The following is a 22,597-nucleotide window of genomic DNA, read 5'->3' as shown; positions in this document are numbered from 1 at the left end:
AATGGAGACAAGAAATGGATGTAGAATTCAGGTTTCTTATAATCAAATTCAAACGTTTTATTAAATTCTGGAATAATTTTTGCCACCGAAATTTGATTAGTAGATAAATTATGTAACTGGTCAAGCACTTCCATTTTGCCAAAATCACAATGCTCATATAAGTGTATACGAAACTGGTGATTTTTAAATCCATTGCATACAAAACACCCATCCAGCACAAATAATCAACAAGCTATTTATAACTAGAAAAGGCTAAACTTAGAATTGAGATGGGAGACAGTTTCAATTTTCAAAAATAGTATACACAGATGCAAATAATTCTGGCCAATATCATATAGATAGTAAATGTTACTAACCCCCAAATTTAAGTCCTATATAGTCAACATGTTCAACGTATTTGATGAAATTTTTTATAAATTTAATATTCAGTGGCAGCGCCAGGGGGGGGGGGGCAAGGGGGGGCATTTGCCCCCCCATTAATCTGGTCTGCCCTCTGTTTGCCCCCCCAATAATTTTAGAAAATAAAAAAAAGTATTTGTGATACGTTTCGGTAATCAATACCTTCTACGGTGAATAAATCCCACATCCCCACTCAGTCATAAACTTGGCGAGGTCCCCAATGGACTCGCTACTTTGGTGTTCACAAGGGGAATTCGTTGAGGTTCGCAAGTCCGTTCGTTTGACATTTTGTTCTCTAGTCGGATACATTAGTGATCAGGCAACGGACGGTATCTGGTCGGATCTATTTATCTCGACGATCGGTGCCTGGGAATACTGTAAGACAGCATTTCCGGCAGTCTATTTTTCAAAATTTTCTGAAATTTGACGCTCGTGAGTGGGCTTTGTTGTGATTCGCAAGTCCGTTCATTTGACACTTTACTTCATCCATCAGTGCCTGAAATACTGCCAGGCTGCATTTCCGGCAACCTGTTTTTCTAAATTTTCTGGGGGAGGCCCCCTACGCCTAGTTGAAGCTCGTGCCTTTGCCCCCTTAACCTTGGACTTTGCCCCTCCAATCACCGACGGCTGGCGCCGCCACTGGATATATTGCGTGTAGCTAATAAAATACCTAAGACAATACCAACCTGCAATTCCATGAATAGCAAGTTTTCTTAAATTTGTCCATTTTGGTAAAGTGTCCTTCAATGTATGAAGTAAAGCGCTGTTGTTAAATTCATATAAAATAAAACTATTGGGTAAAACAGCACAATCAACAACTTCTTCTGCTTTCAATATATCACTGTTTCCACTGTCTAACTGAGTCTGATTTTGACGCAAATCGATATATCTGCTGTCTGGCATCAAGGCCTCGTCTAATAGGTCTATTTCATCACCAAAAGCACTTTGATTTTGAAAACTTTGGTCCAAACTATTACGGTCAGTTGCACAATCAGAATATTTTAAATTATGAAAATTTCCAGCACACTGTAATAAAAGTTTTTCCAATGATTGAGATTTCTTCACTAAAATATGGCACAAGGCTACACTTTGAATCTTTGAATTTTTAAGAAATAAACTTAAAAGTGTTAATATACTATCTAAACTAGTTTTTGTTATTGTCACTATCTTAATATGTACTACATACTGCAACAATATATAAATAAGTGTTTTTTCTTCTAATATATTAGCACACATGCCTCCCCTAATTGTAAATCTCTCTATGTGTCTCACAATTAATTTGTTGTCTTTTTTCCTTGCTAATTCACTAATGACAATTTTCTCAAAGAATGTCATCTTATTTCTGGAATGTTTCAGAATATGGCTTGGACATCGGTAAGCAGCATATGGATCTAATGTATATGCTAAAAAAAAGAAAGAAGAAAAAGCATGATGATTATATTCCATTAAAAACAATATTAGCTGAAACAATATTCACATTCAATTGGGAAGCCATGGTGGCTAAGTGGGTAAGATGCTGGTTCGCTAGCCCCAAGGTTGCGGGTTTGCTCCCGGTTTTGGCCAAGAAAGTTTATCAGGAGTTTCTGTTGTGGATTCCCCTTGTCAGTGGTGCAGGAATAGCTGTCTAGTCGTTCGGATGAGATAAAAAACCAAGGTCCCATGAACACATTGGAGTGCATGTAAAAGATCCATGACAGTTGGAATGTGATATAAGAGTGAGCCGTAGCGCCAGTGACCGGGGAAAATTTCCCTCACAGCACACTGTATGGCTTATGCCCGTCCTCATTAGCCCAGTTGGAGCAGAACAGTAGGAAGTTAAATCCCATTTCATTTCACAACCAGCGGCTGCCGGGCAGGATACGCCCACATTTTGCAAGAGATGGATAGAGAACAAACAAACAGGATTTTTTGTACAATCAGGGGCAATAATCCAGAAAGTTATGGTCGGAAATGCACAAATATCAAAAGGGACTGAGATCTTTGGGATATAAAGATATGTTTTAAGTTTCATCAGAATCGGATAAAAATTGTGACCTCTAGAGAACCCACAACCTTCGTATTGCATACTTTTATACAATTTGCGTACTAAAGAGCGGCCATTTTGTCGGGCAGTTTCATTTTGATTTTCCCGAAATTCGAATTCAACCTTCATTATGGTGCAAAGGTGAAATATTTAAATGGTTTTTAAAATCGGAAAAAAAAATTGTGACCTCTAGAGAATCTGCAAGCTAAAAATGCGATTTTTCGAACAATCAGGAGCCATAATCCAGGAATTTACGTTCAAATATATGTGATTATCAAAAGGAACCAAGATTTTAGTGTGTAATGGTGATATATTCACATGTTTTTTTAAAATCAGACAAAATTTGTGACCTCTACATGGACGGCAAGTTAAAAGCGTGATTTTTTGTACATTCAAGGGCCATAATTCAAAATTGTGGCCTCTAGTGGGTCCACAACCTTGATATACCATATAATATACACTATTTGTGTACGAAGGGTGGCTATTTTGGCTGGCAGTTTTGGTCAACTATCAGTAGGGTGTAATGGTAATATATTCAAACGTTTTTATAAATCGGATAAATATTGTGACGTCTAGAGGGACCACAAGCCAAAAACACGATTTTTTGTACAATCAAGGGCCATAATTCAGGAAGTTATGATCCAATATGTACGAATATTGAAAGGAACCAACATCTGTGGGTAATAAATATGTATTTCAAGTCTCATCAAAATCGGACGACAACACTATATGACCATAAAAACTAAAGCGAAACCTGTTCTAACTAATATTAGAAACATTTAAAATTCATCTTTAGGTGATCTTAGCACCGTACGTTTACTTTGGAACGTCGAAAAAGATCTTGCATAACAGAACCAAAACACTTTGAAACCTGTTTCAAAAATACGTAAAAACTGTCAAATCAAAATCTCTTTGATTTAGTTTCACACTGATTGCTATACATAATGAAACTAGTTGTCCGAGAAAATAATTGAATAGTTTTATGGTTGGACTCCAGCCTGCAGGCCGCGTCACGAAGCCTGGCAAACTTTTCCCCGGTAACATTTACCAATACGGCATTTATGTCCCTATTAGGTACAATGCATCCGTCGGTTTTATCTGTGTCCACGTTCCGGGGAAATTCATGAAAACTCATAAAAAAATTTCAAACTTGTAATCACGTCTTCAGTTACATGTTTTCCGGTCACGATTAAAGCCGGTTTTCCCAGATTGGGATTAAAGGAAATCCACACAGCCTGCAGTCCAACCATAACACTATTCAATTTTAAATGTTCCTATTATTAAGTAGAACAAGTTTCGCTTTAGTTTTTATATTTTAGCTGACATTTTATTGCTTTAAATCTTTCTAGTGCAAAAATGGAAAATTTTACCTTTTGACCTCTTGGGTCACAAGGAACAAAGATGATTTTAGCAAGTTTACATTTTTATTGAAATGAGTGATCATTTTCAGCATGTGTTAATGATACAAGAATGGATGCACATTCACTTTCAGTGCAAATGACCTCATTTGACCTTTGACCCTGAATATCTCAAAAACGCCCCAACGGCGGACTGATTACCACTCGGCAACGTATTCTATGCAAAATTTTACTGTAGAAAAGCTGGGTCTGGTTTTCTGCCCATTTGATAGTACTCCCACCCGCTCATCCCTACCCACCAACCCCGCCGCACTGAGCCTTCGGTCTATTAGGTTTCACAATATATATGTTTCTGTACTTGAATAGTACTTTGTTCGTTTGACCAAAATGCTTTGGGCTGCTGATCTTATTATGTTAACTGAATACATTATCATCATTCCATGATTGATTATTCAATTTTTCTAACAATGATACCTTTGCTACTTTTATTAACTGTCCATTCTACAATATCTTTAAGATGTTTCTGATGGTAAACTTGACAGACAGAAGATTCATTTCTGTGTTGAAATTCATCATACTTTACATTAGTGTACCCTTCTATACACACTACGTGCCATCTTTCTTCATAATGTCTGCACCATAGAGATTCAACGTTTATATCTTAAAATATACAGAAAATTATTCAAAACTTAGCTATAGGTTTATCAAAATATTAGTCATGCAACAAATTATCATAGAGTTATTGCCCTATAATCTGAATTAGTCTTAAAATTACTTCTCAAAATCTTGGACCCCAATTTTAAAATTTTAAAATATTAAGAGAAAAAAAACAGTTATTGCTCACAGCCTGCTACAAGGAAGAACCAAAAATCAAATCTGGCCATATGTTTCTGTTTCGCTATCACATACACTTACTCTGTTTATATATGGTTTCAGATAATCTATTCAGTGTTTCTGGACTAAGATAGGAGAGCAAATCTGCAAAAACAGGCCTAGGAATATCTGAAAGGTTAATTATAATAATACAGTTATTTGGTGTTTATTTCATTACTGTGTTGACTTTATGAAAATTGATTGTTATTGTTTACTTTTTGCTTTGACTTTGTGGGTCTACTGTCTATCAACCAACCCTTTCTTGGTCACCAAGACACCAGTTTGTAACTATAGGTTACAATCAGACTCTTTGGTCTATATCAAAGAATTATACAACTCGTCATTGTGGATCTGATGTAGTGCCAGAATGCACCTGTCAGGAATTGAATCCTGCAGACCCCTTCATTGTAACCGAGTGAGCCAAACTGAATTCCCAACAATCTAGTAAGTAACAGCCATAGGACAGAACCATCTATATAAGGCATCCCAGATACCAACCCACTCACACTGCACACCACATTTGCATCCTTGAATGAACCGAAAAATTGGCTTTTCTAGCTCATCATTTCGTGGGTTACTTTAAAAAATATAAGAGGTTTCTCGTAACATTTTTGCTTGTCATGTCAGTCTATCGGCTGGTAGTTGTGCAAGATAATATGGGACATAGAATTTCACCTACGACGTTGAACAAATTAATTGAGCCGAATATCTACATTTAAATTATTAAACAAAAAAATACACAGAACTGTCATGAATAAGCTTAGGTTCATGCCCACTGCCTACCTTTGTGTAAAGCGGTCATGGATGATTTGATAGGAGGCACAAAGCACAAGTCTACATCAGTACATGGTGTTTTAACTGAAATAGGCCTAGGGCTACCGGTAGGCTACATTTGAAAATCGGTATTATTATAAGACCATATATAATATACAGAGAAAGTTGAAGCAGTGACATAATTTTAAATCATTTCACTGAATAGTTGTGAACTTTGAAACAATCACAAAATAGAGGTCATTCCATTTAAAACAAAATAATGCATCCATGTGATATAAGCTAATATTAAAGGAGCTAAATCGCTAATATTTGGGGCCTAGAAACACTGTAACCCAGGTATCGTTTAATCTTGTGTATCTAGCACTAATTTCTTTCACAGTCGTTTAATATCCAATCTTTGTTTAAAAATTCATAAAAACTTTAAAATCACCATAAATCGTTTAATTTGTACATGTGTCCAGTTTAAAGCTGACTGATTAATTTTGATAGTGAGTGTCCAATTTACAAGTATTTAATTTCCTGATCACTGTTCAAAAATTAATCATTATACATCATTAATCAATTGGGTTGTTTATTTATTAACAATGATTGAGAAATTAAACACTTGTAAATTGGACACTCATTATCAAAATTGAATGGTCAGCTTTTAAACTGGACAGAAGTACAAATTAAACGATTTATGGTGATTTTAAACAGTTTTTACAAATTTTTAAACAAAGATTGGATATTAAACGAATGTGAAAGAAATTAGTGCTAGATACACAAGATTAAACGATACCTGGGTTACAGTGAAATTGACCCAAATGGGTCGAAACACATATAATAATGTAATCTGATTGTATATGAACTGATTTACATTCAATTGTTTCTGTTTTGACTCTAAATTCAAATCAGTTATGTCCAGTGAAATATGGCATGAGTCTCAACTGAATGGAAATTTCTAGCGTCTGGTTATTCCAGTCTATTGCGCATGCTCTCCAGATAAAGATATGGCGTCACCGTTTGACATGAGTTGTGGAATATGTCAAGCCTCTGTCTTTCGGGTCACTTGTTACAAAAGACGCTGAAACGCACTATGGTACACGATTCGTATAGGCTACCAATGGTAAAATGTTTAGTTTGTCTTCAATATTGGATATCAGAAGCCTATACCTTTTCCCGGTAAGATCACAATATCAATGTTGATTTGAATTGACAAATAAGACTTGGCATGATACTGAATTAGAGACTTAGCTACTTTAATATGTGGAGTCATGGACCTTATTATTATAATTATAAGGTCCATGATATGATGGAATAAAATCAACACCTTCAAGATAACTGTTGCTAAAATTATGACCATTTTCACCAATTATTTCGGCTGCAAGACACTGTAGTGACTTCATGGTTTGATGAACTTGGAAATCTGAAACATAAAGATATTTTCTAATGTTTGCTGAAATATTAGGATTGTTTAGTTACGATACACATGGGTGGTGGCCGTGGGGTGGGGCAATAGAGTGTTTAATCATAATATTGTCAATACAAGTATCGTCTCATACATCACCGGAAGGTAAGTTTCTATGGCTCTTTGAATCAACTTGTTATTTCCTGGCACATTCGTGATTACATACTTCAGAAGAGATAAAACCCTTTTTATTTTGTAAAAGGATATGTGTCGCCATCAGACAATAACCTAGTCGTACGTAACTAACGTACGAAAATTAAATGGTAGCTGGCTTTTTTTTTCGCTTCTCTGCAGGTAGGGTGAGTCTGTCGTTCAGATTGTAACCTAGTTACTAAAAATAGACTACTTTCAATTTATTTTATTTCTCGATAGCTCGGATTAGCCCATACCGTGCACGTGATTTCACTGACGTCCTGGTCATCCAGCGAATTCTTCATTGTCTCGTGCGGCGTGCGGCGGCGGACGGGGGTGGTAACTCATTGTATGCAGCTGGACTCAGACTAGCAATTATTTGCCCATTGACTTCAATGTTAAAATGACTGTAACATCCCAGGCTGTAGCTTTTTGCTCAACATTCCGTTGGTTCCAATCTTTATAGGCACAGTGGGGACAACATTTGGCAATCTCCTCATCATAATTTTGTAGGGGTTGATCATTTAGATTTTTTGCTACGCGGATTTGAAGTTGACTGGGGTGAAAATCTCACTTCCGACACAATGATTGCTCTGCACAGACACTTTACACCCCCTATCCCTCCGCTACAATATCATCAGTATTACCCAAAACTGCTATGAAATTGCAAATTTGATCCCTTTTCTCCAATTCTAGACCAAAAAGTCAACCAATTAAGGGAAAAATTGTCTATTTATAACTCGCATTACATATTACTAGTCTTAGTCCATAAGGGGAAATAATTACTAGTCTTAGTCTAGCTGTTGTTCAGAAAATGTATCTGAAGTATTTAAAGGCACAGTTTATAAACCGTCAAAATATTATAATTTGCTTAAAGCTACCCCGGTGTTCCTGGAATACGAAATGGATTTACATGCAAATTATTTTTTCGAACTGAATTTTAAGTTGGGTACTTGTTCTCTTTAATTAAGGGAACACGGTGGCTAAGTGGGTAAGACGTTGGCTCTCTAAGCTGGAGGTTGGGTGTTCGATCCCTGCATTGACCGAGAAAATTCATGAAGATTATCCGGCAACTGGTTCCCCCCTTGCCAGCGGTGCAGGACAGAGGGCCAAGCTGCATGGCAATGGACAACATACTTACATAGGCTATAGTCGTCCAGATGGGACAAAAAACCAAGGTCCCGTGTATACACATTGGCGTACCCGTTAAAGATCCCTTGGCAGTTGGAATTCGATATAACAGTAGGCCTTAATGCCTCTGTCCGGGCAAAATTTTGTGGATAGCACACTGTATGGCATATGCCTGTCTGCATTAGCCCAGTCGGACGTTAAACCCCATTTCATTTCTCTATAATTAAGCCAAACATGTTCGGTTATAATGTATTCTGTACACTTTTAAAGGGACCGTCACACATATATTTTAGTGAATAAAACTGGTTATATATAAACCATCTTAGAAACCTTTATCTATATTTAAAATACAGATGTGACGTCATCCTTTGATGTTGGCATACTATTATTTCCAATAATGTATGGGCAACTTGCCAATCGTACATTATCTATACTAGATGGAATATTGGACTCATGTGACGTATTTCATTAAAAAGCATGTGCAGGATAGTGTCTGTATTTTAAGTTGTTTAATGGTCTCGAGCTAAAGACATTGCGTAATATATTGAAACAACACTCGGCTGACGCCTCGTGCAGTATCAATATATTACTTAATGTCTCACTCTCGACCATTAAACCATACATAGTTCTGCACAACTATCTATTAAAGCCCCCTAGCTGGTACTTTTGCGATGAGGGGTGCACCGATGAGTTACAAACCTTCAATTCTGCCATATAAATGAACAACTATGAGTTATTTAAAACTGTAAACGAAATCTAGCAATCATCCCTGAACATCTCAGTAGTTCGATTCAAAACTTCCAGATTAAGTAAATGGATTATTTTGTCACATTTTTGGCATTTGATAAGCATTCCTATACGAATATAAAAGGGGCCCCCAAATGAGTTCTAAAAAGAAGTGTGCCATAAATAAATATGTGTTGTGCGAGTGTGACAGACAATGACCAGAATATGGCCCCCATGATATGCCATAAGTTGAATCAAGGCCCCAGTGCTCCTTTTCAGGCTTAATACGGCCATTAAGTCTACCTCCTTAACGACTAATATGTGTTTATTCCAGTAATTAACAATTCAACACTTAAAGTAACTGTGATTTACATTTTGTCGTAAACTAGCTATATATATATCAAATTTCTAACGACTTAATACTCCAGGTTAATAGATTGTAAAATAGGGCAAGGTTCAACTTAGAATGAAGGTAAACCTGTTTTGTCAACAGATTCTATAAAGAAAAAGAAACCATAACAGAGAATTAAAAAACGTAAAGGTGTACCATTAACATGTAACATAAAGGGGCAGCATAGATCGATCAAATTTTGCTTCATCATATCTTTGTAAATGCTGAAAGGAATTGCATCATTTTGGGATTGATATTCTTATTAGAAATTCAACTTTTATAATATTGCACGTTGCAAGGTCTTTTAAAGGAGCTAAAGGATACCAGAAGCAGCTATTCTGAGGGATCGCCAAATTCAGAAGTTTCTGAATTGTGATATTTATGGATATATATTAATGCACGTGTTATATCGCCAAATTTAGAAGTTTCTGAATTCAGATATTTATGCAAATGTATTAAAGCATGTGTTATATTCCTTCTCGCGAATGAGCTTTAAGCTCCGGTTTTGGCACAAAATGGACGCTTCTTTAAAGGAGCTAAATCGCTAATATTTGGGACCTAGAAATTGACACAAGTGGGTCGCAACTCATATAATACTGTAATATGAATGTACATAAACTGATTTACATTCAATCGTTTCCGTTTTTAATTTCAAATCAGTTATGTTCCGTGAAATAAGCCAGCAGTCTCAATCGAGTGCAAATTCCTAGCGTCTGGTTATTCCAGTCTACATACGCCGTTTGGTTTGCTGCAATATGTCTAGCCTCGTTCCTCTAGTCTCTTGCTAGAACTGGGGCTGAAACACATTATGGTACACGATTCGTGTACCAATGGTAAAATATTTATTTTGTCTTAAATATTGGATATCAGAAGCCCACATTTTTCCGGTAAGATCACAGCATCAATGTTGTTTTAAATTGACAAATAATTCGTGTTTTAAATGTTGAAGATTTTGGATGATATTGAGTAAGAGACTTAGCTCCTTTAACTAAATTGTTAATTTGTGGTTCCAAAGTCTGAATTTTGAAGTCATTGGGTGTTATTTAGGAGTAATTAGGTGTTAATGGGGAATTCGACAAGCCTCGCCTAGCATGCCTTGGACACTGACTGAAGTGGGGTTTCACATCCTGTTTGATTTACTGCCTGGGCTAATAAAGACAGGTATACACCATCACCATGAAGTGTGGTATGAGGGAAATTTTGCCCAAATTCCAACTGTCATGGGTTCTTTTACATGCACATCAATGTGTACGCAAGACCTTAGTTTTCTGTCCCATCAGAAAGACTAGACAGTGTTCTTTGTCAGGCCCTCCATCATATACCACATCCCAAACTAAGGCTGCCTGTCTACACTTAGCTTGATTAAGTAGATGGATCTCTGTGTGCAGTATGCCTATACCACTGAGTCACTGACATAGGGAAACCACACCAGAAAGTCCAGAGGAACTGTCTCGACATACCCAGCGAGAGCAACCTAAAGACATCCTGGTTAGGCCAGTGCCTTACTGCTGAAGAGGTTACATTGCTCTTTTAAGGAATTTCATTAATCATTTATATGGGTGACTTGATAATCGTAATAACTTACCACTATAAATTCATCATGGGTATAGATATGGTAATATTGTCTGTGACAACAGAATAGATTGGGTTTTTAACGATTCATTTTTATTCAGCTAAATACATCCACATAGCTGCAACAAATTATATAACATAAGTCATAACATTGAAATATGGGGAAAATGTACACTATTTTACAAGTTTTAACACTAAAATACATATTGTATGCCATTTCTGAAAAATCAACTCACAGAATTGGTTAAGATAATGTTTATTATATACATGTTCATTCAATGTTTTAAAAAAACAAACCCTTTTTACCCAAATAACAATATTATTTAGCAATCTGATTAAAATACAGATCTATATTTCGTTTCATTTTTTTTTTATACTTTCGAAGTCGCTGTAACAGATGGTTTCATTGGCTAATCCCTCACGCCATCCAGAATGCAGGTTATTAACAACTCTTCTTGATCCTAGATAGTGTGGTACAGACAAATAAAACGAAATTTTGAACTATAACAAAACGAAACGAAATAGGATCTGTGTTTTAATCTGATTGTATTATTTAGATAAGATTTAAAACATTTAAATATCACACAGCAATTCATTATTTAAATGTCACAAAATAAACAAATCTAGAAACCATGCCAAATTTCAATTTCAAAAAGCATGTTCAATTTAAGGTTTTCAAAAAAAATATAAAAAAATTCCAGTGTAAAACGATTAAATGATTTCATAAAAAGAAACGGTAAATATACACCAACATATGAAAATTGAAAAATTATCATAAACTGTCATGCGATACTTGGACAATTTATCATCAAAACATCAGAAATCCCAATTGACAAATACAAGAAACTAACAGAGAGTATTTGAAGCATATTCCATTTAAAAATACCCATATTGATATGAACAGCACTTAAATGGATCTTGTGAAATTTGGATTCTGTTGGTGGAATGGATCTTGAACAAATATTTTATATACAAACTTTGGACAAATTTTCCTATCAAGGATATAAAAGTTAGATCAAAATGTGTAAAATTTTCTTATGGGACACTTAAATTCTTCACAATACTATTCAGATCCTCACAATATAAAGTTTATGAGTTGCGAGCTGAATTGAACTACGACCAAGACCCATAGAGAAAGAAAGATTAGTCACATTGTGAGTAAATAAACTTCTGTGACAAATATTTTGAATATTAAAAGGACAGGATCTCGCTGGTTTTTATGAAAATCTCAAAATGTCAAATTTATTAGAATTGATTGGTTAATGTAACATCTGAATATTCTTAAATTCAGCCAATGTTGAGATATGCTTTGCGGAATGTTTTAGCAGTCATCAGCCAAACATTAAAATATAAGTAGAAAAGAAACTGGCTGAAAAGAAGATCCTCAAGATGGTCATCATTTTGGTTTACACTAATCAGAAAGATACAGTTCCTTTAAATACAATTCTAATATTTACAATGACAATATATACAGTATCTTGTAACATTGGATTAAATAATTGTATATTTAACATGAACTTGGATCAATATGATCCTAAGGAGTTTCTTATTTTTTTGAAAACCATACACTTATAAAATAAGCTCTAACCATAAATGGCAATAAACATTAACAAGGTATAAATTTATATATTTGGGGTAAAAATGTTCCAAATATATACATATACCAGCTAGTACCACATTTTATTCAAAGGTTATACACTGAGGCCTCTGCCACCTTATAAGTTATAGTGAGGTTCCAGTGTATATGAATAACAATAACTAACAGTATTCCGGTATATATATGGCTACTAGTACCTACTACTTTTCATATCACAAAATCTACGTAGTCTTACTTTTCAATATGAGTACTGGTAGTTCTCATTTCTGTCCTTTTCTAATCTCTTTTCTTGCACACAACACTTTGAATTACAGATATTGTGAGAAATTGACAATAGTCTACTGAAAATCTAATACTCTACTTTGGTCTACCTCAGTTTAAAATATGTAATTGTTACAGCATATAAATTGACATAAAACTTCAGAAAAACAACACACAGTGTTTAAATGCAGCCCACATCAGCTAAGTCGGTCAAGTAGTCCATAAAAGTTGTAGAATTGTTGTTCATGAGATAAATAATAAATAAAATCTTTGTACTTGAAAACATCAATGGAGGGTTGACAAGATTTTACAAAACATACCAGCGGCTGCCAGGCAGGATACGCCCACATTTTGCAAGAGATGGATAGAGAACAAGCTAAAAACAAATGCGTTTTTTTGTACAATCAGGGGCAATAATCCAGAAAGTTATGGCCTGAAATGTGCAAATATCAAAAGAGAGTGAGCTTTGGAATATAAAGATATGTTTTAAGTTTCATCAAAATCGGATAAAAATTGTGACCTCTAGAGTGTCCACAACCTTCGTATTACACACTTCTACACAATTTGCGTACAAAGAGCAGCTATTTTGTCGGGCAGTTTTATTTCAATTTTCCCGAAATACGAATTCAACCTTCATTAACAATCAGGGGCCATAATCCAGGAAGTTTAAGTTTGGGTATCCGCGATTATCAAAAGGAACCAAGATCTTAGTGTGTAATGGTGATATATTCACAAGTTTTTTTTAAAGCTGATAAAAATTGTGACCTCTACAGGGACCACAAGCTAAAAACATGATTTTTTGTTCAATCAAGGGCCATAATTCAGGAAGTTACAATCCGATATGCGCGAATATCGAAAGGAACCAATATCTTTGGGTTATAAACATGTATTTCAAGTTTCATCGAAATCGGATTAAAATTGTGACCTCTAGAGGGTCCACAACTTTGATTTACCAGATGTCTACACTATTTGCGTATGAGGGGCGGCCATTTTGTCCGGCAGTTTTGGCCTGATTTTCACGAAATTCAAACTCAACATGACGGTGTAACAGTGATACATTTGAACGTTTTTTTAAATCAAATAATAATTGTGACTTCTAGAGAGACCACAAGCTAAAAACACGATTTTTCATACAATCAGGGCCATAATTCAGGAAGTTACGTTTCAATATCCGCGAATATTGAAAGGAACCGATATCTTTGGATTATAAACTTACATTTCAAGTTTCATCAAAATCGGATCTAAATTGTGGCCTCTAGAGGGTCCACAACTTTGATATACCAGATGTTTACACTATTTGTGTACGAGGGGCGGCCATATTGTCTGGCAGTTTTGGTCCAATTTTCATGAAATTCCAACTCAGACAAAATTACGGTGTAACAGTGATGTATTCGAACATTTTTTAAATCGGATAATAATTAACAACAAAACACATACTTTTTTAGTACAATCGGGGGCCATAATTCAGGAAGTTACATTTCGATATGTACAATAGAAAGGAACCGAGATCTGTGGGTTATAAATATGCATTTCAAGTGTCATCAAAATCAGATGAAAATTGTGACCTCCAGAGGGTCCACAACACTGATACACAATACTTTGACACTATTTGCGAACGAGGGGCGGCCATTTTGTTCGTCAGTTTTTACGAAATTCGAACTCAACCATCCTTAGGGTGTAACGGTAATATATTCAAACATTTTTTTAAATCAGACAAAAATTGTGACCTCTATGGGGTCCACAAGCTAAAAACGTGAAATCGGATAAAAATTGTGAACAAACAATTGTGGATGGACAGGGGCGACGACAATATACGTCCACATGAAAATGGGTATGGCCTATGGACAATAACTTTGTAGATTTTATAGGTAATGCAAGAAATTCGATAAGCTTCTTTGTCTCACTAAAGTAAACATACAGATCATAGGTGACAGTATTTTTACAGTCACATTTTATTAAGTCATAAAAAATTGTGTGTTTAAGTTTAGTTAAAATTCAAATGGAACATACAAAATGGGCAACACGAATATATTTCAATGTTGGCATACAAAAATGGAAAAGATGCTTAGAAAGCATGAATTATATCTGAAAAGCAAATATTGATAAGATAAAATATACCAGGTTTGCACAAGATTTACTTTGGTTATAACAGTCATTTAATAATGAAAATCTTGGCACGAGTCACACTAAGAATGATGACTTTTAACAATGTTGACCCCAGTCTACTAACATTATATAAACTGTTGTGGTTTTTTTTTTTTAAAAGTCATCACAGTTTCCATTTATTCCTGTATGTAAGCTTAAGAATGTCTACTAATATACAGAGACGCAATAAAAGTGCACTAATTTTATAAATGGGCAATTATAAATCTTGTTTGATAAGACAAACTTTTGTTTAATCTTGCAATTGAAAATGTAACAACATCAGATCAGGTCGATAACATACGAGAATGATGTTTTTACAGATTGTGTGAACATAACACACAATAACTTCCTCAAAACACAAGAAATTTAATTCAACAGAATGGGAATGCTAAAATTCACTAATTTATGGTGCAGACATGGGTTTTACAAAGATTGGGTACGTACAACTCCTATAGTTAAGTGGAAGATGTAATTATATGCCAAGGTTAACACCTGAACAGTGAGAGTGCATCATTTTATTAAATCAAGTTGCCATGCGTACCAGAGACACTGGAGTGGAAGTAGCATTGCATTGAGAATGGAGAAGGATCCTAGATGCAGCCATTCAGAGGGTTATCTCCTGTACATCTGGCAACATTGCATGCGTATGTGGCTGCTAGAGGTGATGTCACATGTTTGTGACTTTTGATTTTATACCCCTAGCACCTACGTTTTATCGTACAGTAAATTTGTTATATGGCTTCCATGGATTGTCGTTGATTATCTTGTGTCATTTTTTTTTATGTTTCACTAACCCTTCCTGTTGAATCATTGGTGTGTTTTCATTGCGTCTCACTATTGTTGTGGTTTAATTAAAAGTCATCACAGTTACCGTCTATTCATATATAAGCTGCCATAACAGCAGTATATTAATGTCTTAACTTAAACACATATTAATACCACATTCCAGCATAATTTCCCCACAACCCTGCAGGCAGGGGACCACCAGCAGCAAATAATCGTGTTCCACTCTCATCATAACTATGTGTATAAATAGCATTTGGATATTCCTGATCAATAAAAAAATCTCTAAAATTATCATCTAATCTCTGAAAAGAAAAAGAATAATGGAGTGTATTACGAAAACAATAATAATTTATATTTAACAATAATTTTAGAGTTGAATCTCTAAAGGGAATATTTGTCTGAAAATGGTTCAATTCTGTTCAGTAGTTACAAAGATATGATGAATTCAACATTTTGCATCCATTGCTGACCATATACAGCCAGTGACAACTATACGTTTTGCTGAAATCTTTTGATGGGCCTCTTTTTAATCTGATTGAATCCAAGCTGTGAGATTATCTACTGTTGATATTTTGATTTTGTTTTCTTAATACAATTTATACATATAATGCATCATAAATGCATTGACATTTTAAAATAAATAGTGATTTTTCTTTTTTCCAGAGTACTTACCAACCAACCTTTGCTCACATTAAGTGATAAAGAATGTTTACAACCATGTTCTAAGTATTTATTCGCTCGTAGATCATAAAATAACATATATCCTATACCAGTACCTATACTAATAATATCACTATTAAAACATACTGATCGTATACCTGAAATATAGTGTAAGTACTATAAGTAACAGTAATCATAACTAAACAATTATATATCTTGTTAGCTGATTTTGATTACTGATTTTACATCTGATCAAATTATAAATCCATAATATCAAATTGCTTAAGTCTGCTTAGCCTTATAATATCAAATTGCTTGTCTGCTTAACCTAAGCAGAAAATACTCAGTTGGTATCCGACAATCAAGGCTATCTCATGCATGGCAAGTTTTGGGTCATTCACATAGTGCTAATGTAGTAGTAGTAGTAAACAAAATTTTTAGCAGGAATTTAAAGACATTATCACAACCAAATTTAAGTATGTATGTGTACTTTAGTTAAAGAAAACACTGTAGTAACGATCATTCCTTGTATTGAAGGACACACATGATCATTTCTTGTTTTACTATATCTAAATAATGAACTAACCTCTGTCTCTGTGTTTAGACGGAACTGTTTGAGGATTAGCAACTGGACTACGTGGATCTAATAATGTAACATGAGACTGTGAACCTATAGCATACAATTTCTTCTCTTCACTTACAGTCATACAAACACATTCTTTATAGTGAGATAATCTTCTACTGTTTATCTAAAACATATAAATACATCTCTTTAATCATCCTAAAAATATGTACATGTATTTCAAAACCCACCAAATTTTATCAACTACATTACATTGATACAAGTTTTTCACCCATCAGGTGCTTCTTCTCTCATTCACACAAGTATTTTTACAAGTTGATCTGATTTCAACTATAGATCATTTATTCTACTGGTAGCTTGAGTTATACATATTTTTGAGGTAATAATATAATCTCAGTAAAATTATACTTACAAGTTGAAATGTTTCTACATCCCATAAGTGAAAATAAGCATTCAAAGATAAAATACCTAACTCCTAAAAAAAATATATATAATTTTATTATAACATCTGATATTCAACTCAACTAGACAAGCTCCAGCTTCACACAACTTTTTGTAAAATTGGGGGGGTTGGGAGAGAGAGAGAGAGAGAGAAAGAGAGAGAGGGGTTGAAAAGTTGATTCTTTCAGACAGAAAATATTTGCATTTTGACAATTTTTATTGTTTTATCATAATGATCTTCTTTTAAAATCAACAAACTATATAGCTAATGTTTTATTCAAAGTCAGTTGATCAGGAATGGCTGAGATAGAGAAGGTAATAAAGTCAATGTTGATAACAAATGAAATGGGGTTTAACGTCCTACTGTTTTGCTCCGAACTGGGCTAATGAAGACGGGCATACGCCATACAGTGTGCTATGAGGGAAATTTTTCCCGGACAGCGGCAATACGGCCTACTCTTATATCGAATTCCAACTGTCAAGGGATCTTTTACGTGCACGCCAATGTGTACACGGGACCTCGGTTTTTTGTCTCATCCGAATGACTAGACAGCTGTCCTTGTCAGGCCCTCCGTCCTGCATCACTGACAAGGGGGAACCATGCCGGAAAATCTGGATGAACTTTCTCGGCCAATGCAGGGATCAAACACCCAACCTCCAGGCTAGCGAGCCAGCGTCTTACCCACTTAGCCACGTGATCCCCCAATGTTGATAACAGACTTCTTTCCATCCAAATGTTGCTAAAAATAGCATAAGCTTAGAGTATAATAACTCTTGACAGGAAATAATGCTTAGCTTAAATTGTTATCTCTTACCTTTCTATTTACATGGTAAGCTAAAGCTCTAACTTTCTGAGCTTTAGGTACATCACAAATTTCTAGTGGTTTTTTAATATCATATTCAGGAATAAAAAGATTGGTCATTCGCGAGGATTTATCATCTTCTGCAGAATCTATTTTCCATAAAGCTAGTCGACTGTCTCTAGATCCTGAAAATAAAATCTGTTCATAAGAGAGACACTAAAATTCAGCTGTGTTTCCTTACTATATTCATGGGCATACAGAATCTATTGACTTTTAATGACGTGCCCATTCCCATAAGCTACAATTGATAGTAAAGCTGCTTAAATAATAAATGGATAAATTTATAGTAATATTGGTAGCTTCAAGTTTAAATGAATAGCAATAATAATATTGGTTGCTTGAATGTAGTAATAATACTAGCCAATATTAAATTTATAATTCATTGAATCAGTAACATAAGTTGCTGTATGAGAGAAACAATTTAACACTCCCGGTGTCCTTCCTTCCCTTACCCGATATTAAAAACTCATCATCTACCCACACCAGATCAAATATCCAATCATCATGGGCATTCTAAAAGAGATTACAAAAAAATAAACAAATTATGTGGAAGGTAAAACATGACACTTATACTATCAAATAAATACAGTGTTCCAATAATGTTTTTTACTTACCAGTATAATACATTCTTACATTGTCTGTTACATGATAAATGAGTAATCTTGAAAATATTCATTGCTTGAATCAATCGTAATTCATAGTATTATTAATTGTCACAGCATCTCCAAACACTAAATTGAAATGAAATGAAATGAACAACCCCGGAAAATCCTCATGAGTCTCTCAGCCAACGCAGGCATCAGAATAAAAAGAAGCAATGTATTTGGTGTGTAGAAAACAATTTCTCTTTGTATGTTTACCCTTTGTTTAAATTTTGGTTTGGTTATTCACTTACCTCACCAACACAGACAGGATCAAAGGTGGGTAATTTATAAACAGCAATATCATTAGTATTACTAGCACCAGTAGCTAATAGTGTACGGGACGGATTAACAGCCACACTGTGTATACCACAAGGACAATCTGCTGGTATGCTATCTTCACTACTCTTTAAGGTAGGAATGCGGGTTAACTGGCTATTCAATAAATCTAAAGCTATTAACTGAAACAAAAACAATGAACTCCATGAAATATTCAGTGCAAAAAAAAATCCCATCAAAAAAATAGTGATGCCAAGATATTATTGTTTAAAATTAAAAACAAAACAGTAAATTAACAAAAATCAATACTATTTTTCCTAATGATGCAACCTCTAGACGTCATCTTGTGTACAATCAAATGCAAGCAGTTTCACAATCAAAAATGCAGGTCTCGAAAATACTATACGCACAAGTTCTGGGTCGTGATTATCAAGTCTCTTTCGACCAGGCAAACATTATCTAACCAAAACTATAAGCGTAAGAGCTAGAGAGAGAGAGAAATGGGGTTTAACGTCCACTTAACACAAACTAGGTCATTTCGGGACTAAGCGTAAGAGCTACAATGTAATTCATTACGTATATTTTTCAGTCATGGTCAAAAAAATATGGTAAAAATCCCATTGAAAAATGTAATTTGTGCATACAAATTACCTGGTTGCATTTAGTTCCAAACACAACTTGTCTTTCATTCAGCCATTTGGAAGCAAATATTTTATTAATAGTTCCTAATGTATATTCTCTTTCTTTAAGCACCATTGGTATTTGCTGAGATGCAAAGTCAGCAACAAGAGGTTTTGGATTTGGTTTGTGAATGCCATACTGCCTTTGTTGAGTGTATAGAAAAGCCTGTGTTGTGATACCCCTGTCTGTACTGAATATATCTCCTTCGTCATAATGTCTTTGATTGCAACCTATTTAAAGGAAGAAGGATGAAAAGTATACAAATTCCATGTTGCTATAGTTCATTAGTTCAGATTATAGCCTTCACGTAAAATTGCATAATTAAAACAAGCCAACAGTGAGGCTGATGTCTCCCGCGGAAATCCCCCCCAAAAACAGATGACACATATTACATATTAATTAATTGCACATTTATCTTTATCAAAAGTATCGAATAATCAAACTGATTATCTACCGGTACGCTTAGTCTAAGCATAAAATGTTCACTATCACACTCTGGTTTTGAAGTACCTGGTAGAGAATGAAACTATACACAAAGTTTGATCATTCTCCATTAGTTAGAATCAAAGTTATCTTGTCCCAAACATCGACCAAAGAAATTGCTTAGCTCTCTGCATAGCTTTAATGGGAAATATTAATCACTGAACTCAGTCAAGACATTCGCCTAATGAACATCTATACCTCAATTAAAATGCAGAATTTTTATGTTCCAAAGTCCAGACCAATCAAACTGCTTATTGCTACTTAGCCTAAGCAGAAAATTCTCATCATCGAACTTAGTCAATGTATTGATATAATGAATCTATACTCAGAGTTTCATCGCTATCACCCAATTAGAACCAAAGTTATCGTGTTCAAAAGTCTCAACCAATCAAATTGCTCATCCCTGCTTAGCAGTAGTGGAAAATGCACATGAATGAACTATGTCATGGGATTCACGTAATAGACACATGCACCAATTTTGAATATTCTACCTCAATTAGAAGGAGAGTTATTATATTCCAAAGTCGATTGCTTCCATGTAGGCTATACAGTACGGTACCAGTACTACATGTAGGTTTTCTCTGCTTTTAGAGAAATATATAAGTTATAACTTACAAGTTACATAGATACCTTAACTTTGTATTTAATACACTTGTATTTTTTCACATGCTTTTGATCCCTATTTTGACATACATGTAGATTTAACCATTCAGTTTTACTTGGCTTTTTACTGCAGTTTACAAAAATGTTTATTTATTTATAAAGATTTTGTCTTCAATGTGCTGATGTAGACATAATGTCAACAAAAATCACCATGCAAAAGCGGGAAAACGGAAAGGGAGAGAAAAACTAAAAATATCTTTGGCCCTTGTTTCAATGGCCTATATTCACTGCGGATCGATTTTGTGTGACGTTAGCGCAGTACTACATGTAGGTTTTCTCTGCTTTTATAGAAATATATAAGTTATAACTTACAAGTTACATAGATACCTTAACTTTGTATTTAATACACTTGTATTTTTTCACATGCTTTTGATCCCTATTTTGACATACATGTAGATTTAACCATTCAGTTTTACTTGGTTTTTTACTGCAGTTTACAAAAATGTTTATTTATTTATAAAGATTTTGTCTTCAATGTGCTGATGTAGACCAAAAGTCAACAAAAATCACCATGCAAAAGCGGGAAAACGGAAAGGGAGAGAAAAACTAAAAATATCTTTGGCCCTTGTTTCAATGGCCTATATTCACTGCGGATCGATTTTGTGTGACGTTAGCGCATGGAGTCGATGACAAACATTAACGAACGAAAAGATTGTAAATATTGGAAACAAGTGGCTATGATATCGTTTTGTAGGGAGTATTTATAATTTATACAAATCAAAACAGCCAGATTGAAGAAAAAACATATCTGAGTGAATCGACAGAGTCAGAGGTTAGATTCCCTGACATTACGAATTGTTGAAAAAAAAACAAGCCGAACTGAGACCAGGTAAAATCGAGGCTTCAGTAGGCATTGCATTCCTGTTATTTTTTTTATCATATATTGTCTAGTTGCGTATGGTGCATGCATATATATATACGATTAGAAGGTCATATTCCTGTGTATACTTTCACATTACAGTTAGCCTACCATTACATTATGCTTTGCGACCCGGCATTTGTGTCGATTTCTAGGTCCCAAATATTAGCGATTTAGCTCCTTTAACAATACGGTAAAAACTTTAGTTTAAGTGTTGTATTGTGGTCGCAAAGTTCGGTTGATCCAACCATGCCAAATACTGATTTATAGGACGTGGAAAATGGAGAACAAAATTTATTTTCGTCGATTTTGTTTTGGCTCTCTAAGTCGATCGAGTAACAGTAACCATGGAATGGATGGGTATTTTCCTTTTGGCTTTATATATTACCTGTTTTCATGTTGATACAGATGATTAATCAATCTTTTATTTACCGCCGTAACTAATAATAAATTATATTGCATATTTTCTCATTCATATAATAAAAAGTTTAATCATATTTTTCATAAAATAATCGTCAAACATTTTTCATTTTGAATCACAACGCCACCTATCATTTCCGGGAAGACAAATGTTAGGATGCAGACCACCCTTACATGAAATAATTAGGGTTTAACGTCCTACTGTTCTGCACCGACTGGGCCGACAAAGAACATCTTACACCATAAACTGTGCTACGAGGAACATTCTCCCCGATAGTGGCACTACGGCCTATTCTTAATTCGAATTCCAACTGAACTTTCCCACTTAACCACTGTGCAATGCCCCCAACTAATTATAATTTCCATACTGACTTTAATATAGTTAATATAGGCTAAATCTGGTCTCTTT

General features: G+C 34.7%; 2 protein-coding genes across 7 annotated transcripts in view; both read right to left on the bottom strand.

The window, feature by feature from the left end:
- The window catches only part of LOC126817529 (mutS protein homolog 5), a 74,824-nt gene extending 67,628 nt beyond the window's left edge, over positions 1-7,196 (bottom strand). For 3 of the 6 annotated variants that reach the window (XM_050544572.2, XM_050544564.2, XM_050544563.2), the window contains exons 1-4: positions 6,737-7,116; positions 4,696-4,782; positions 4,255-4,440; positions 1,086-1,802 (exon numbers count right to left, since the gene is read on the bottom strand). Coding sequence is in view for 5 of the 6 variants with exons in the window: in XM_050544564.2 (XP_050400521.1) it covers positions 1,086-1,802; positions 4,255-4,440; positions 4,696-4,782; positions 6,737-6,812 (1,066 nt within the window). In the remaining variant the exon portion in view is untranslated. Of the gene's footprint in view, positions 1-1,085; positions 1,803-4,254; positions 4,441-4,695; positions 4,783-6,736 lie in introns of all 6 variants that reach the window. The other 3 variants (XM_050544560.2, XM_050544562.2, XM_050544561.1) reach the window with 3 other exon arrangements.
- Positions 7,197-10,897: 3,701 nt separating this feature from the next.
- LOC126817534 (DDB1- and CUL4-associated factor 12) lies at positions 10,898-22,321 on the bottom strand. Its single transcript, XM_050544585.1, has 9 exons — positions 22,157-22,321; positions 19,734-19,993; positions 19,058-19,264; positions 18,615-18,675; positions 18,115-18,287; positions 17,271-17,333; positions 16,862-17,024; positions 16,288-16,433; positions 10,898-15,917 (listed from the first exon to the last, which is right to left on the bottom strand). Exons 1-9 carry the CDS (start codon positions 22,164-22,166, stop codon positions 15,762-15,764), a joined length of 1,239 nt encoding a protein of 412 aa, XP_050400542.1. The 5' UTR covers positions 22,167-22,321; the 3' UTR covers positions 10,898-15,761.
- Between the last annotated feature and the right edge of the window lie 276 nt (positions 22,322-22,597).

This window comes from Patella vulgata, chromosome 4 (genome assembly GCF_932274485.2).
Source record: "Patella vulgata chromosome 4, xgPatVulg1.2, whole genome shotgun sequence".
Taxonomy (NCBI): domain Eukaryota; kingdom Metazoa; phylum Mollusca; class Gastropoda; family Patellidae; genus Patella; species Patella vulgata.
Note: the sequence above shows the minus strand (reverse complement) of the source record. Positions and strands in the feature narration are given on the sequence as shown.